This window comes from Coregonus lavaretus (genome assembly GCF_964263955.1).
Source record: "Coregonus lavaretus genome assembly, chromosome: 18".
Classification (NCBI taxonomy): Eukaryota; Metazoa; Chordata; class Actinopteri; order Salmoniformes; family Salmonidae; genus Coregonus; species Coregonus lavaretus.
This window is the reverse complement of record NC_140005.1, coordinates 10,599,636-10,616,086: the sequence shown is the minus strand read 5'-3', so window position 1 is coordinate 10,616,086 and position 16,451 is coordinate 10,599,636. Positions and strand designations below refer to the sequence as shown.

Below are 16,451 nucleotides of genomic sequence, written 5' to 3'. Positions count from 1 at the left end.
CAAAAAATAGTTATTCCAGCCATGCAATGATTCTGCATATCTGCTCAAATACTCCTCAATCACCGGCCCAGGAGGATGGGCGGAGCGAACATGCTCAACTTTTTGCTGTTGTCTGCGGTGATATCACGAAACATAACACCCTGCGTAATATGAAGACTTCCGAAAGCACTCGCTTTCGATCAACATTCCGGGCAATATTTTTGACAGGTTAGTCCCTAAATCCTTTTAATATTCATATTTCCGAATTCAGTGTACCCCACCGCTACGTTTTATTGTCGGATGCCTCGAATTTTCGATATGGAAGTGGGGATCATCCATGTTTAAGAAGACTACAGTAATCTATTGCAATATTCTACAAGGCACAATCATTTGTCGGGATGCTTCCTTCTACAGTAAGAACCCTTATCCATTATGTACTTGAGGTTAGTGTAGAAACAAATCTTCTGGTGCAAGAAAGAAAATGGAAAATATATTACATAAATCACAGGAGTTCCATTCATTGCATCAGAACTCAGGCCCAAAGGAATTTGAGCACTAGCCCTAATAGACTGTGTTGCAAATGAAGCAAATAAAATATGTTATGTCTGCTTGTCAAGAAATAAGGCAACAAGAATCCCTATCAATCAATCAATCAATACAATTTATTTATAAAGCCCTTTTTACATCAGCAGATGTCACATAGTGCTATACAGAAACCCAGCCTAAAACCCCAAACAGCAAGCAATGCAGATGTAGAAGCACGGTGGCGAGGAAGAACTCCCTAGAAAGGCAGGAACCTAGGAAGAAACCTAGAGAGGAATCAGGCTCTGAGGGGTGACCAGTCCTCTTCTGGCTGTGCCAGGTGGAGATTATAAGAGTACATGGCCATTAAGGCCAGATTGTTCTTCAAGATGACCAGCAGGGTCAAATAATAATCAGTGGTTGTAGAGGGTGCAACAGGTCAGTACCTCAAGAATAAATGTCAGTTGGCTTTTCATAGCCAAACATTCAGAGGTCGAGACAGCAGGTCCGGGACAAGGTAGCATGTCCGGTGAACAGGTCAGGGTTCCATAGCCGCAGGCAGAACAGTTGAAACTGGAGCAGCAGCACGACCAGGTAGACTGGGGACAGCCAGGAATCATCAAGCCAGGTAGTCCTGAGGCATGGTACTAGGGCTCAGGTCCTCCGGGAGGGGAGTGAGAGATAGAGAATTAGAGGGAGCGTACTTAAATTCACACAGGACACCAGATAAGACAGTAGAATTACACCAGATATAACAGACTGACCCTAGCCCCCCGGCACATAGACTATTGCAGCATAGATACTGGAGGCTGAGACGGGGGGGACACTGTGGCCCCATTCGACAATACCCCCGGACAGGGCCAACCAGGCAGGATATAACCCCACCCACTTTGCCAAGGCACAACCCCCACACCACTAGAGGGATATCAACAGACCACCAACTTACTACCCTCCTCCACCGCACGACCCCGAGGATGCATGTACATTCAATATACCTGCATCCACTTCCTGGCTTCTCTTCCCTGGCATGTTTCTTGCCTATAGTCTTTGAGAGCATTGTCTCAATACGAAAAGTTATTTTTTTAAGAGGATCTACGTTGCTTATTTGACAATGTTTCCAGCGCAATCTTATACCCCTGCTAAAATGCTCTGAGTCATCATGGATTCTCGAGTTGAATTGAATTGAAAGGCCTGACTTCATTACTTGGAGCTTATGCACTCAGTCTCACTCTCATTCTTCTAGGTGCACTAACTTTTACTCTCCTGTAGGTACGATTACAGGAGCTTAATAAGCATGGAGACTGAACGGAGGAGCAATGCTAGCAGAGCCCCTCAACCTACCAGAACATCGCTGTTGTCAACATCACAGTAGTCGCCGATAGGTCCCTGAGAAGGCCTTCTTGCAAACCCTCAGAGCCATGGAACATAAACTACAACAGAGGGACAAAAACAGGCCCAGCTACTTTGGCAACGTCAAGACCAGGTCAGACCTGCGATTAAACCGTTTATTGGCTAAAAATTAAGAAAAGCACTGCTTAGACTTGTTGTGAGTGATGCATTGTTTAGTTATTCCCAGAATGTGTCAGCCTGTACAGTGTTTCTCTCCCGAGATGAAGTGTTGAGGTGAAGGGAGCACTGCAGCACAAAACAGGCGATGTACCGTATACAGCACTCATCACCATTTTTTTATATAGTCACTCTTGTGAATGTACTTCTCCTTTGAAAAAACAAACACAAACAGTCATGGGCATTACGTGGGAGAGAGGAGTGCAGGTGCTTGCCAGGAACAGCAACAGCCTATTCCGAACTCCCACAATCCTGCATGAATCAACAAAATATAAACGCAACATGCAACAATTTCAAAGATTTTACTGAGTTACAGTTCATATAAGGAAATCAGTCAATTGAAATAAATTCAATAGGCCCTAATCTATAGATTTCACATGACTGGGAATACAGATATGCATCTGTTTGTCACAGATACCTTAAAAAAAAAGTAGGGGCGTCGATCCAGAGCATTCCAAACATGCTCAATGGGTGACATGTCTGGTGAGTATGCAGGCCATGGAAGAACTAGGCCATGGAAGAACTGCAACATTTTCAGCTTCCAGGAAATATGTACAGATCCTTGCGACATGGGGCCGTGCATTATCATGCTAAAACATGAGGTGATGGCGGCGGATGAATGGCATGACAATGGACCTCAGGATCTTGTCACGGTAGCTCTGTGCATTCAAATTGCCATCGATAAAGTGCAATTGTGTTTGTTGTCCATAGCTTATGCCTGCCAATACCATAACCCCACCGCCACCATGGGTCACTCTGTTCACAACGTTGACATCAGCAAACCGCTCGCCCACACAATGCCATACACGCTGTTGCCATCTGCCCTGTACAGTTGAAACTGGGATTCATCTGTGAAGAGCACACTTCTCCAGCGTGCCAGTGGCCATCGAAGGTGAGCATTTACCCACTGAAGTCGGTTACGACGCCGAACTGTAGTCAGGTCAAGACCCTGGTGAGGACAACGAGCACACAGATGAGATTCCTTGAGACAGTTTTTGACAGTTTGTGCAGAAATTCTTTGGTTGTGCAAACCCACAGTTTCATCAGCTGTCCGGGTGGCTCGTCTCAGACCATCCCGCAGGTGAAGAATACAGATGTGGAAATCCTGGGCTGGCGTGGTTACATGTGGTCTGCGGTTGTGAGGCCAGTTGGACGTACAGCCAAATTTTCTAAAATGACGTTGGAGGCGGCTTATGGTAGAGAAATGAACATTACATTCTTTGGCAACAGCTCTGGTGGACATTCCTTCAGTCAGCATGCCAATTGCACGCTCCCTCAATTTGAGACATCTGTGGCATTGTGTTGTGTGACAAAACTGCACATTTTAGAGTGGCTTTTTATTGTCCCCAGCACAAGGTGCACCTGTGTAATATTATGCTGTTTAATCAGCTTCTTGATATGCCACAGCTGTCAGGTGTATGGATTATCTTTGCAAAGTAGAAATGCTCACTAAAAGGGATGTAAACAAATTTGTGAACAAAATTTGAGAGAAATAAGCTTTTTGTGCGTATGGAACATTTCAAGGATTTCTTTATTTCAGCTCATGAAACATGGGACCAACACTTTACATGTTGCGTTCATATTTTTGTTCAGTATATCACTTTTCTTTTTTATATGCCAGGCAAAATCATAGAGAATCATAGCTGATTGCCTCAAAAGGGTATCAACTCAGGTGACACACAATTTATACTCTAACCCTAACCGATATAAATAGGGACAGTAGTCTTCCCTACCACCAGTATCCCTTCTGTTCTGACTCCCCACCAGACTGGGGTCCAAGCTCCCTCCTGGTGTCGCTCAGCCCCCCGGCCTCATCGCAGGCCCCTCGGAGACAGGGCCTCAGACCGGCCCAACCAAGGAGGCCAGGGGCAGCGGTCAGTCCCACCGTGCCGTGGGGCGTCCCCTTGACCACGTCCGCCACATCCGGAACCCCCAACTGCGCCAGTATTACCTCCAAGGTGAGGTATCTCTTAACATGGTTATATAGATATCTAGGACAGCCTGTGCTTTGTTTGCTCCAATAGGGGCTTGGTAGCTGCAGTAGTTCCATATCCAATTATTTATATGGCGTTTTATAAATGTTTTGTGTATTTTCGTCGCAAACAACCTACAGAATGACAGATAACACACTTAAAGGAAGGTTGGTAAGGAGAATTCCTCTCTCTAGCATTTATTCAACTTATGAGGAATTGCAACACTGCAGCTAGGAATGACAAAGATACAACATACAGTACCAGTCAAAAGTTTGGACACACCTACTCATTCAGAATATTAGTGAAGACATCAAAACTATGAAATAACACAAATGGAATCATGTAGTGACCAAAAAAGTGTTAAACAAATCAAAATATATTTGCCACTCTTTGCCTTGATGACTGCTTTGCACACTCTTGGCATTCTTTCAACCAGCTTCACCTGGAATGCTTTTCCAACAGTCTTGAAGGAGTTCCCACATATGCGGGGCACTCTGTGAAGCGTTTATTTGGGCTGCAATTTCTGAGGCTGGTAACTTTAATGAACTTATCCTCTGCAGCAGCGGTAACTCTGGGTCTTCCATTCCTGTGGCAGTCCTCATGAGAGCCAGTTTCATCATAGTGCTTGACGGTTTTTGCGACTGCACTTGAAGAAACTTTCCAAGTTCTTGAAATGTTCTTTATTGACTGACTTTCATGTCTTAAAGTAATGTTGGACTGTGTTTTCTCTTTGCTTATTTGAGCTGTTCTTGCCATAATATGGACTTGGTCTTTTACAAATAGGGCTATCTTCTGTATACCCCCCTACCTTGTCACAACACAACTGATTGGCTCAAACGCATTAAGAAGGAAAGAAATTCCACAAATTAACTTTTAGCAAGGGACACCTGTTAATTGAAATGCATTACAGGTGACTACCTCATGAAGCTGGTTGAGAAAATGCCAAGAGTGTGCAAAGCTGTCATCAAGGCAAAGGGGGGCTATTTGAAGAATCTCAAATGTAAAATATTTTTTGATTTGTTTAACACTTTTTTGGTTACTACATGATTCCATATGTCTCATTTCATAGTTTTGATGTCTTCACTATTATTCTACAATGTAAAAATAAAGAATAACCCTTGAATGAGTAGGTGTGTCCAAACTTTTGACTGGTGGTGTACCTGTGTCACTCAGAAACATTCACTCAGAAGATCCTATTGTCATTTTCTCAAACCATCCATAACTGAGGGAACGGGTTTCGCCAACACTCACAGTAAGACAACAGTGATTCAGAATGTGCTTGTCTGTGGTTAAATGTCTTGTTTTCGAGTCCCTTTTACAGAACACAGCAGTATGTTTTTAGTGATATCCAAGTAGATAAGATGATTAGTATGTTGCCTGTTTGTGACATGTAATTACCATGTGTGATTGGTAGCATTTTCACCATAGACGATTGTTATAATGCTCAAGTACTTATGACCCACTTCTTTTCCCTAAATCTGACAATGCATTTTTGTAATAAGTCGCTCTCTTTCACGCAAGGAAACAATTATCCAAGAACTGTAGAGGTGCAAGTTTTGTAATAAGTTGCTCGGTTTCACACTAGGAAACAATTATCCAAGAACTGTAGAGGTGCAAGATGCCTTCTGCCTCACGTATTCTATATTGTAGTATTTCTTTAGGATTATATTCAGTACCGAGGGCACTGACACAGAACTTTGATATTCTCTTTTGGGATTTTACTTCTGGTCTAGGTTGTAGCACAAGTGTACACACACAAACACTCACATACACACACACAGTGTGTCAGCGCGAACACAGCTGCTTTGTTGCAGTCAGGCCTGACGTTCAAGGAGAAACCTCAGTACCTTTAATACATCTCCAAAACATCCATAATGTCTCATGTGCCTCAGGAGATGCCACATTTTGTAAAGATGCACGCCACATACAGGGCTAGATTTAAGGGAGTTATTTTGCATGAGTTAAAATGATATACAGGACCACAAACAAGTAGATTCGGAGAAACAGCTGTTGTATTTCAGGAGCAGAGAGAATTGGTGGAAAGAGTCATCATCCATTGCTTATCAACACAATGTTTTTACATCTTGCCTTCGTAGAGGCTACATGGCTACCAGAGCGCGCCACAGCTAAATCCAAGGAAGAGGGTCAACCATCTGATGACAAAGCAGACTGTATGGTGAGTCACAATCTCATGTAGACCTACTCGTAGCTCAATAATGATAACATGTTTAAGACTGGCTGTACCCACACACTTGATAACCAATACATTGCATAATACTGTATATTTGGCATTGAAAGATGCTGATAAAGATGTTCAAAGGTCAGACAAGCTGTATTTCAGTGAAACAGTGTTCAGAGATCAGTCCCAGATCTTCCCTATTTCAATGGGTATCCACAGGTATATTCAGAAGCTCTACAACAATTATAATGGGAGGACAGTGTGTTCCAAGGTATGTGTTGAAAATAAATGCTGGTAATTCTATTATATACAGATTTAGAAGCTTCTATTACTACAGCTTTTAAATGTTTTTATCAGATCATGTCTTTCGTAAAGCATATATGGATATGTGGAACTACTGTAGTAACCTAAATGTACTTAAAATCAAGGCAAAACCATGTATTCATGTATAGAAAATCCCCATCTAATGCATTTCTGTCTAGAAAATATACAATGCCAGTCAAAATGTTGGACACACCTACTTATTCCAGGGTTTTTCTTTATTTTTACTATTTTCTACATTGTAGAATAATAGTGAAGACATCAAAACAATGAAATAACACATGGAATAATGTAGTAACCAAAAAAGTGTTAAACAAATCAAAATATATTTTATATTTGAGATTCTTCAAAAAGCCACCTTTTGCATGATGACAGCTTTGCGCACTCTTGGCATTCTCTCAACCAGCTTCATGAGGTAGTCACCTGGAATGCATTTCAATTAACAGTTGTGCCTTGTTAAAGGTTAATTTGTGGAATTTCTTTCCTTAATGCGATTGAGCCAATCAGTTGTGTTGTGACAACGTAGGGGGGTATACAGAAGATAGCCCTGTAGCTCAGTTGGTAAAGCATGGCGCTTGCAATGCCAGGGTTGTGGGTTCGATTCCCACGGGGGGCCAGTATGAAAAATGTATGCACTCACTAACTGTAAGTCGCTCTGGATAAGAGCGTCTGCTAAATGACTAAAATGTAAAATGTAAATGTAAAAGACCAAGTCCATATTATGGCAAGAACAGCTCAAATAAGCAAAGAGAAACGACAGTCCTCATTACTTTAAGACATGAAGGCCAGTCAATCCGGAAAATGTCAGAATTCGCAAAAACCATCAAGCGCTATGATGAAACTGGCTCTCATGAGGACCACCACAGGAATGCAAGTCCCAGAGTTACCTTTCTGCTGCAGAGGATAAGTTCATTAGAGTTACCAGACTCAGAAATTGCAGCCCAAATAAATGCTTCACAGAGTTCAAGTAACAGACACATCTCAACATCAACTGTTCAGAGGAGACTGTGGGAATCAGGCCTTCATGGTTGAATTCCTGCAAAGAAACCACTACTAAAGGACACCAATAAGAAGAAGAGACTTGCTTGGGCCAAGAAACACGAGCAATGGACATTAGACCGGTGGGAATTTGTCCTTTGGTCTGGAGGCCAAATTGGAGATTTATGGTTCCAACCACCGTGTCTTTGAGACGCGGTGTGGGTGAACGGATGATCTCCGCATGTGTATTTCCCACCGTAAAGCATGGAGGAGGAGGTGTTATGGTGTGTGGGTGCTTTGCTGGTGACACTGTCTGGGATTTATTTAGAATTCAGGGCACACTTAACCAGCATGGCTACCACAGCATTCTTCAGCGATACGCCATCCCATCTGGTTTGGGCTTAGTGGGACCATCATTTGTTTTTCAACAGGACAATGAGCCAACACACCTCCAGGCTGTGTAAGGGCTATTTTACCAAGAAGGATAGTGATGGAGTGCTGCATCAGATGACCTGGCCTCCACAATCCCCTGACCTCAACCAAATTGAGATGGTTTGGGATGAGTCGGACAGCAGAGTGATGGAAAAGTAGCCAACAAGTGCTCAGCATATGTGGGAACTCCTTCAAGACTGTTGGAAAAGCATTCCAGGTGAAGCTGGTTGAGAGAATGCCAAGAGTGTGCAAAGCTGTCAAGGCAAAGTGGGGCTATTTGAAGAATTTATTTAACACTTTTTTTGGTTACTACATGATTCCATATGTGTTATTTCATAGTTTTGATGTCTTCACTATTATTCTACAATGTAGAAAATAGTAAAAATAAAGAAAAACCCTTGAATGACCCTTGAACTTTTGACCAGTAGTGTACATACATACAGTACATACATACAGTATATGACACTGGTAACTCCCTGCTCTGTCCCTGTATCTGCATTCAAATAAAATCAAAATTTATTTGCCACATGCGCCGAATACAACAGGTGTAGACATTACAGTGAAATGCTTACTTACGAGCCCTTAACCAACAATGCAGTTTTGTTAAGAAAAAGTAAAATAAATAAAAAGTGTTAAGTAAAAAAATTTAAGCAAATAACTAAAGAGCAGCAGTAAAATAAAATAACAGTAAGGAGGCTATATACAGGGGGTACCGGTACAGAGTCAATGTGCGGGGGCACCGGCTAGTCGAGGTAATTGAGATAATATGTACATGTGGGTAGAGTTAAAGTGACTATGTATAAATAATAAACAGAGTAGCAGCAGCGTAAAGGAGGGGGATGGGGTGGGGGGGCAGTGTAAATAGTCCGGGTAGCCATGATTAGCTGTTCAGGAGTCTTATGGCTTGGGGGTAGAAGCTGTTGAGAAGCCTTTTGGACCTAGACTTGGGTCTAGGTCCAAAAGGAGAACAGTCTCTAGAGAGAACAGTCTCTGACTAGGGTGGCTGGAGTTTTTGACCATTTTTAGGGCCTTCCTCTGACACCGCCTGGTATAGAGGTCCTGGATGGCAGGAAGCTTGGCCCCAGTGATGTACTGGGCCGTAGCACTACCCTCTGTAGTGCCTTGCGGTCGGAAGCCGAGCAGTTGCCATACCAGGCAGTGATGCAACCAGTCAGGATGCTCTCGATGGTGCAACTGTGGAACTTTTTGAGGATCTGAGGACCCATGCCAAATCTTTTCAGTCTCTTGAGGGGGAATAGGCTTTGTCGTGCCCTCTTCACGACTGTCTTGGTGTGTTTGGACCATGATAGTTTGTTGGTGATGTGGACACCAAGGAACTTAAAGCTCTCAACCTGTTCCACTACTGAACCTTCTCCTTACTCAACATGTGACACTGTGAAATGTGACAGAAATGTGACAGAAATAACACGTAACACACTAATTGCAGGCCTGCGGGTATGATCAGCTTCATACCATTTGATGAGAAACTGGACAAAATGTACATCGTGATCTTTTATCTCCATACGTGTGTTTTCCTTCCAGTATAATGATCAAACGTCAGCGTAGTGACATAATATGTTGCTATTTTGTTTGTACCTTCCACTATGGATTTGACATGCAAAGTGAGTGACAGAGAATAGCCTTCACCACATAGCCTTCTGAGAAAACCTATTTGCATTGTTACCAATCAAGCGTCCAGCAGGCTACAGATGAGACCGCAGATGTGAAGTTCACAGTTAGAAAGAGGAAGTGGGAGGTCCTAGACTGGGCAGAGTATTATTAACAGCAGTGAGTGAGTGTGTGTTGTTCTGTTCTGTTCTGTGTTGTGATGTTTCTCCGCGCTTCCATTTTGAAGCACCTCCGCGTTCCCAGGAGTAAAGGCTCTGGCCAAGGCTCATCTCCCGTGGCGACGTACCCTGACCCCAACCTCAGGCTGGGGCCAGATTTGGACACTGTCCCAGGGCTTTCTCCGGCCCCATCGGCCAGCCCACACTCCCCGTCACCGGACGCAGAATATGACAAACTACTGGTAAGGATAATTTGGATAAATGGATAAATCTATTCCACAATCCATACAGAACAGGAAGTACATTTAACAATGTTTTTAAATGATTTAACCATGCTTTCCTGTCTCTTGTCAGGCCTTTAATGGAGTGTGCTTTTGGTGTGGTGAAACTTGTTAAGAGCGGCTAAATTAGCTTAGCGGAGCTGAAATTGTTCAATAGAAACGAGAGTCAATGCAGGACTGGAAAAACTCTTAGCTATTGGCAATGATTGATTGTTTCTTCAAATGCTGTTCTTTTGGAAGCTGCTTAGTCAGCTTTCAATTTAAAGCACTGTTTTAATGAGTGGAGAATGCCTGCTTTAAACACTGCGCTAACTGAAGTCGGGGGGATCAAAAAAAGGGAATTTCCTCTGCTGTGTTAAAAACTGTGCTTGCTTTGATTCTCATAGGATGTGGAGGCGGTGCCAATGCCTGATGGACAGCTCTGCCTACTGGCCCTCCCACCTGAGTGTTCCCTGGGGGAGGGGCCAGCTGCCATGCCGTGCCTCAAGCTCTTCTGCCGCTACATCACTGACCGCAAGGTGGGTGGAGACGAGTCATTCTCACTCATTCCTCTCTAACCTCTTGCTGACCTCTGTTTCACCACCAACTCACCTCTCTCACCACCCACTCACCACCTGTACTGCACTGACACAAATGACTGATGATTGACTGAAAGACATTGGTAATAAGAAGATTGTAGGAGCTGTATTGTTAGACTTCAGTGCAGCCTTTGATATTATTGACCATAATCTGTTCTTGGAAAAACATATGTGCTATGGCTTTACATCCTCTACCGTATTATGGGTTGAGAGATATCTATCCAATAGAACACAGAGGGTTTTATTTAATGTAAGCTTCTTTAATGTAAAACATGTCAAGGGTGGCATTTCGCAAGGCATCTCTCTTGGCACTCTAATGATCTACCACTAGCATGTCACCTTACACTGTAAATTGTCATGGTCAAGGCATATTGATTCAATTGTTGTAGAGATACTCAGCATTTTCTAACACCACAGTTGACCAAAAAAGTCACGCAGGATCTAGTTTGATCTAATCTTGACTATTGCCCGGTGATATGGTCAAGTGCTCCATGTCACCCCGCTCCTCATGTCACCCCGCTCCTCCGTACACTCCACTGGCTTCCGGTTGAAGCTCGCATCTACTACAAAACCATTGTACTTGCCTACGGAGCTGTGAGGGGAACGACACCTCCTTACCTTCAGGCTCTGATCAGTCCCTACACCCAAACGAGGGCACTATGTTCATCCACCTCTGGCCTGCTAGCCCCTACCTCTACGGAAGCACAGTTCCCGCTCAGCCCAGTCAAAGCTATTCGCTGCTCTGGCACCCCAATGGTGGAACAAGCTCCCTCACAATGCCAGGACAGCGGAGTCACTGACCACCTTCCCGAGACACTTGAAACTTTACCTCTTTAAGGAATACCTGGAATAGTGTAACAGTAATCCTTCTAATTTTTACAATTGAGACATGGATTGTGTATGTTGTCATTCAGAGGGTGAATGGCAAGACAGAAAATGTAAGTGCTTTTGAACAGGGTATGGTAGTAGGTGCCAGGCGCACCAGTTTAAGTGTGTCATGAACTGCAACGCTGCTGGGTTTTTCACGCTCAACAGTTTCCCGTGTGTATCAAGAATGGTCCACCACCCAAAGGACATCCAGCCAATTTGACACAACTGTGGGAAGCATTGAAGTCCACATTGGCCAGTATCCCTGTGGAACGCTTTCGACACCTTGTAGAGTCCATGCCCCGACGAATTTAGTCTGTTCTGAGGGAAAAATAGGGGGGATGCAACTCAATATTAGGAAGGTGTTCTTAATGTTTTGTTCACTCAGTGTATATGTACTAATGTATGTGTGTAACTGTCCGTATAACCTTTTTTGGTTCTATTGTTCTTATTTAAAATGTGTGTAGTTCTGTCCTTGAGCAGTTCTTGTCTATTGATGTTCTGTATTATGTCATGTTTCATGTTTTGTGTGGATCCCAGGAAGAGTAGCTGCTGCTTCAGAAACAGCTAATGGGTATCCTAATAAAATACAAAAAATACCTGCTCATCTCTCTCACCACCCACTCATCTATCTCATCTCTCTCCTCTCTCACCATCCACTCATCTATCTCATTTCTCACCTCTTTCTTCATATGCTCACCTGTCTCTCACCCCTCTCTCTCTCTCACCAGGGTGTGGTTTCTGGTATCTTGCTGGTGACGTCCAATAAGATGTTCTTTGACCCGTGTAAGACTCACCCGTTGGTGATAGAGCACGGCTGTGAGGAGTACCTGCTGTCCTGCTCAGTGGACAGCCTGGCCTCGGTCTCCTTCTACTCTGACATCTCCCACGTGCACTTTAACTCCTCCACACACAGGTCAGCACTGAATGACTATGTGCACGTTCAAGGCACACACCGATTTGGTGCAGCTCTGCACAAATCAACATATCTTCACAATGCCTGGGAAGGCGTTTTAATTTATGAGGTCACTATAATGATTCTATATTCTGCGCAGACCTGTGTCAAATTGGTGTGTCTGGAATACGCACTATGACTGGTTTAGTGTGGGTCTTTGACATTTTAGTTTGTTACAAAACAAGTAGAGAATCATTGTACCATCTAAACCACTGTGAAATATATTTTCAATAACCAAAAATATTGTATTTTCAGCTGTTTGAAGCTGGTGCACAAAACCGAAAGTAAAAGACACAAAAACTAAACTTAAGAACGGGAAGCATAGAAATAGCGCACATAGAACAGATCTACCACTTCTTAGACTTGCTTTCAATGACAATGACAGATCTATAACTCACATTTTCTATGTGAATTTGGTCAGGTCTCCCAAAAAGTTAACATATGTTGCAGCTTTAAATACTGTATAATCTCTGAAATCTAGCAGTGGAAATGGGGTATACGATATGATACAATATACTTTATTGTCCATTTACATGGAAATTCATTTTGTGAATCCAGCATACACAAGAAAACAATACACTATAATACATATCTGTCCTATGTCCCATTGTTCAGCATCCTACATCTGTCCCATGGCCCACTGTTCAGCATCCTACATCTGTCCTATGGCCCACTGTTCAGCATCCTACATTTGTCCTATGGCCCACTGTTCAGCATCCTACATCTGTCCTATGGCCCACTGTTCAGCATCCTACATCTGTCCTATGGCCCACTGTTCAGCATCCTACATCTGTCCTATGGCCCACTGTTCAGCATCCTACATCTGTCCTATGGCCCACTGTTCAGCATCCTACATCTGTCCTATGGCCCACTGTTCAGCATCCTACATCTGTCCCATGGCCCACTGTTCAGCATCCTACATCTGTCCCATGGCCCACTGTTCAGCATCCTCCATCTGTCCTATGGCCCACTGTTCAGCATCCTACATCTGTCCCATGGCCCACTGTTCAGCATCCTCCATCTGTCCTATGGCCCACTGTTCAGCATCCTCCATCTGTCCTATGGCCCACTGTTCAGCATCCTACATCTGTCCCATGGCCCACTGTTCAGCATCCTCCATCTGTCCTATGGCCCACTGTTCAGCATCCTACATCTGTCCTATGGCCCACTGTTCAGCATCCTCCATCTGTCCTATGGCCCACTGTTCAGCATCCTACATCTGTCCTATGGCCCACTGTTCAGCATCCTACATCTGTCCTATGGCCCACTGTTCAGCATCCTACATCTGTCCCATGGCCCACTGTTCAGCATCCTACATCTGTCCCATGGCCCACTGTTCAGCATCCTACATCTGTCCCATGGCCCACTGTTCAGCATCCTACATCTGTCCTATGGCCCACTGTTCAGCATCCCCCATCTGTCCTATAGCCCACTGTTCAGCATCCTCCATCTGTCCTATGGCCCACTGTTCAGCATCCTCCATCTGTCCTATGGCCCACTGTTCAGCATCCTCCATCTGTCCTATGGCCCACTGTTCAGCATCCTACATCTGTCCTATGGCCCACTGTTCAGCATCCTCCATCTGTCCTATGGCCCACTGTTCAGCATCCTCCATCTGTCCTATGGCCCACTGTTCAGCATCCTACATCTGTCCCATGGCCCACTGTTCAGCATCCTACATCTGTCCTATGGCCCACTGTTCAGCATCCTACATCTGTCCTATGGCCCACTGTTCAGCATCCTACATCTGTCCCATGGCCCACTGTTCAGCATCCTCCATCTGTCCTATGGCCCACTGTTCAGCATCCTGATGGCCATCAGAATGGAACTTGCCCTGCTCTTATTCTTGCTGAACAGTGGGACCTTGTATCTCCTTTCAGAGGGCAGCAGCTCTAAACATTGGACAATATTGTGTGTAGAGTCCTCTATGATGCGCCTGGCCTTGTTCCTTGCCTGTCTATCATAGCCAATGAAATTGCCCCTTGGACATCTATGATATCAAGGAATGTTTGTTGGGTCAGATATTGCAGAACATGCAACATACACTGAGGATACTAAAAATTAGGAACATCTTCCTAATATTGAGTTGCACACCCCCATTAATTGTGTCTTGCCCATTCACTCTCTGAATGACACACGTACACAGTCCATATCTCAAATGTTTCGAGGCTTAAAAATCCTTCTTTAATCTGTCTCCTCCCCTTTATCTACACTGATTGAAGTGGATTTAACAAGGGATATCAATAAGGGGTCATAGAATTCACCCGGATTCACCTGGGCAGTCTATATCATGGAAAGAGTAGGTGTTCTTAATGTTTTGTACACTGTGTACATAGAAACAACACAACCATCCCAATGCAAGTAACCAAACAACATTGGTTGTTTTTCTGTTACTAGGTGGAAAGGAACTAAAAACATACAGAAAGCTGGCTCCAAAACTGGCAAGACGCTCCAGGAGGGTGGGCGGCTAAGTCGCAGTAGCCCTCCACACCACAAGGGGGAGACTGTCCCAGCACTGGTGTCTGCTGCTACGTTGGAGCTGAGGTCTGCCCTGGCTCTGAGCCTGGTCCAGGGGGTCTCTGAGGAGGAGAAGAGCAGTGACATGGCTGAGTGGCAGCTGGAGGGGAAGGGTAGTCCGCTGGAGGAGCTGGTTATGCAGTCATCCGGGGCTGTGGGAGTAGCCGTGTTGAGCAGTACTGCCACCTTCTGTTGTGGAGGACAGGAGGCAGCAGGGACAAGGATGGAGCTGGTGGACAGAGAGGGGATGGAGAAGCAACAGTCTGTGAGGAATCAGACACCAGGTAAGGAAAGGAATCAAGTCAATAGGTTTATATCATGGTTTTATCCCAAGCAGTATTGTTTAGTTGAGGCCTGCTTGATGTTTGTACAAAGATGGAGGTATCATAACAAATGCTTCCCACTCTCTTTTTCTTTCTGTCGGTTGCCACCCTCGCTCTCATAATTGTTCTCCATCTTTCCCCCTCTCTTTCCCCCTTTCAATCTCTCTCTCTCGCTGTCTCTCACTCGCTCTCTCACTCGCTCTCTCTCGTTCGCTCTTTCTCTCTCATCCTCCCCCTCCCTCTTCTCCAGGCCCCTCTAGACTGTCTTCAGAGACTTCTGGCGGGCTGATGTTCGTCAGGCTGCGACTCCAGCAGTCCGCTGGGAAGAAGAAGGGTGTGGCTGCAGGCTTGCTGCTGGGGACAAACAAAACCTTACCCCGGAGGGACTCCTGGTTCGCCTTCTCCCAGGAGAGGTAACCGTCTGCAGTCTGGAGCCACAGAAACAAACTGTTTTAGTTTAGCATTAACATTCCACTTACATTCTGTGAACATTAACACCTCACACTGACAATGTCTAACATTAACATCAAGTTCAACATGTCTCGTGTAGCAGTTTGAATTGCTGAGGAATGCTGAGGAATGTAGAGACTTTAAGTTGTAACATTTTTTTCTCATTAAAAGTCGGTCAAAGGTCTTTAGCACTACATTTTTCTGCTGTCCTGTCTTGTCGCCTGTAGCTCAGATGAGCTCTACGCCTACCTGAGCCACTGGAGGCCTGACCTGTGCATGCTGGAGGGAGGGTCAGAGGAGGGCGACGAAGAGGAGTTTGTACTGGTTGACGACAGGGAAGAGGAGGAGGAGGAAGAAGAAGAGGAGGTGTCCAAGAACCACGGGCGGACTGGGGAGGACTGGGAGGTAAGTCTGGATTTTACTGGGGAGGACTGGGAGGTAAGTCTGGATTTTACTGGGGAGGACTGGGAGGTAAGTCTGGATTTTACTGGGGAAGACTGGGAGGTAAGTGTGTATTTTACTGGGGAAGACTGGGAGGTAAGTCTGGATTTTCTGGGGAAGACTGGGAGGTAAGTGTGTATTTTATTGGGGAAAACTGGGAGGTAAGTGTGCATTTTATTGGGGAAGACTGGGAGGTAAGTGTGTATTTTACTGGGGAAGACTGGGAGGTAAGTGTGTATTTTACTGGGGAAGACTGGGAGGTAAGTGTGTATTTTATTGGGGAAGAATGGGAGGTAAGTGTG

General features: G+C 44.6%; 1 protein-coding gene across 1 annotated transcript in view; it reads left to right on the top strand.

Moving 5' to 3' along the window:
• Positions 1-104: 104 nt before the first annotated feature.
• LOC311145980 (oxidation resistance protein 1-like) overlaps positions 105-16,451 on the top strand; it is a 40,180-nt gene continuing 23,833 nt past the window's right edge. The window contains exons 1-10 of the mRNA XM_084182394.1: positions 105-207; positions 1,771-1,984; positions 3,835-4,025; positions 6,137-6,216; positions 9,806-9,979; positions 10,405-10,536; positions 12,195-12,379; positions 14,816-15,219; positions 15,509-15,671; positions 15,936-16,113. Coding sequence (XP_084038520.1) covers positions 1,920-1,984; positions 3,835-4,025; positions 6,137-6,216; positions 9,806-9,979; positions 10,405-10,536; positions 12,195-12,379; positions 14,816-15,219; positions 15,509-15,671; positions 15,936-16,113 — 1,572 coding nt within the window. The 5' untranslated portion in view covers positions 105-207; positions 1,771-1,919. The remainder of the gene's footprint in view (positions 208-1,770; positions 1,985-3,834; positions 4,026-6,136; positions 6,217-9,805; positions 9,980-10,404; positions 10,537-12,194; positions 12,380-14,815; positions 15,220-15,508; positions 15,672-15,935; positions 16,114-16,451) is intronic.